Source organism: Pygoscelis adeliae, unplaced genomic scaffold (assembly GCF_000699105.1).
Source record: "Pygoscelis adeliae isolate BGI_AS28 unplaced genomic scaffold, ASM69910v1 Scaffold910, whole genome shotgun sequence".
NCBI lineage: Eukaryota > Metazoa > Chordata > Aves > Sphenisciformes > Spheniscidae > Pygoscelis > Pygoscelis adeliae.
In genome coordinates, this window is record NW_008823939.1 from 9,067 (window position 1) to 10,135 (window position 1,069).

The window sequence follows — 1,069 nt, forward strand, 5'->3', positions numbered from 1 at the left end:
TTTCGCCCTCATACGTGTGTGAATATAGGCCTGCGTTTCATTAGGACAAAATGGGGACACGTCAGGATCCTGTCTTCATAGCTGAGATGTCAGGACACGGGGTAGGAGCTATCTTGTGCTCCTTGTTGGGAAAGCACCTAGCTCTGCACAGCCACGGTGCTGTGAGGGGAGTTCAGGAGGCAACAGTGAAAATTGCTGCCTGAGCCCTGGTCAAAGCCAGGTCTCTCTGAACAATTACCCTCATTTCTATTGCCAGAAAGAAAGGAAACCAGATCCAAAGGGGGAAAATCCTACTTTGCTGCTAGGATGGGAAGCAAACAGGTGCTGCCTGCACCAAAGAGCAGGGAAAAGGTGACGATGCATCACTTGCCACCCCTGCATGACTAGGGAGGGCAATGCCAGACCTCAGGGGGGCACCCCTGCCCTGTGCTCCTCCCCTGCAGCACCCAGGTTAGAGGGGCCAAAGCTACCCTGTATCCCCCAGCCCCGTCCCCTCAGTACCTTTGAGCACTTGATGTGATAGTGCAGGTAGTCCCGGAATGTGTGGATCAGGTTTATGGTGTTGTCTCTGGCAGCAGCATTGGTGTGACGGGGGAACAGCACTAAAAGAAGAGGGCAACACAAACCGTTAGTGCCTCCCGAGGCTACCAAAGGGCTTCAGGTTCCTCCAGTGCTGGAGGCTTCAGGGTGTGCTGCTCCAAATGCCTACTTTGCTCTTTACAAAGAGCCCTTTACTGTGACACGTAGCAAGATTAAGCAGCATTTGTGATTTTAAACACAGGGCTTAGCAGCGCTTTTCCACGTCTCCCGCAGCAGCCTGGACACAGCTGCACACTCCAGAGGATGCAGGCAAGGCCGAGCGCCCAGAGATGACAGCACTGTAGGAAACTGCATGACGCTACTTCAGTGCTTGGGAGAAGCAAACGGAGGAGAGAGCTGGGAGGCAGACAAGGGCGGCCAGGCTGCCCAACTGATTTCAAGATCCAGTCTGCCCTTGGATCTTGAAATCAGTTGTAGATCCCTGCCTGGCAGCTTGCCGGCCCCGTGACAGAGCCAGACGTGGTTCGTG

At 54.4% G+C, this 1,069-nt stretch overlaps 1 protein-coding gene across 1 annotated transcript in view; it reads right to left on the reverse strand.

Moving 5' to 3' along the window:
* The window catches only part of ARPC2 (actin related protein 2/3 complex, subunit 2, 34kDa), a 30,392-nt gene that overhangs the window by 1,516 nt on the left and 27,807 nt on the right, over positions 1-1,069 (reverse strand). Inside the window, exons 10-11 of the mRNA XM_009320883.1 lie at positions 502-602; positions 1-30 (exon numbers count right to left, since the gene is read on the reverse strand). Of these exons, the coding sequence (XP_009319158.1) occupies positions 1-30; positions 502-602 (131 nt within the window). The remainder of the gene's footprint in view (positions 31-501; positions 603-1,069) is intronic.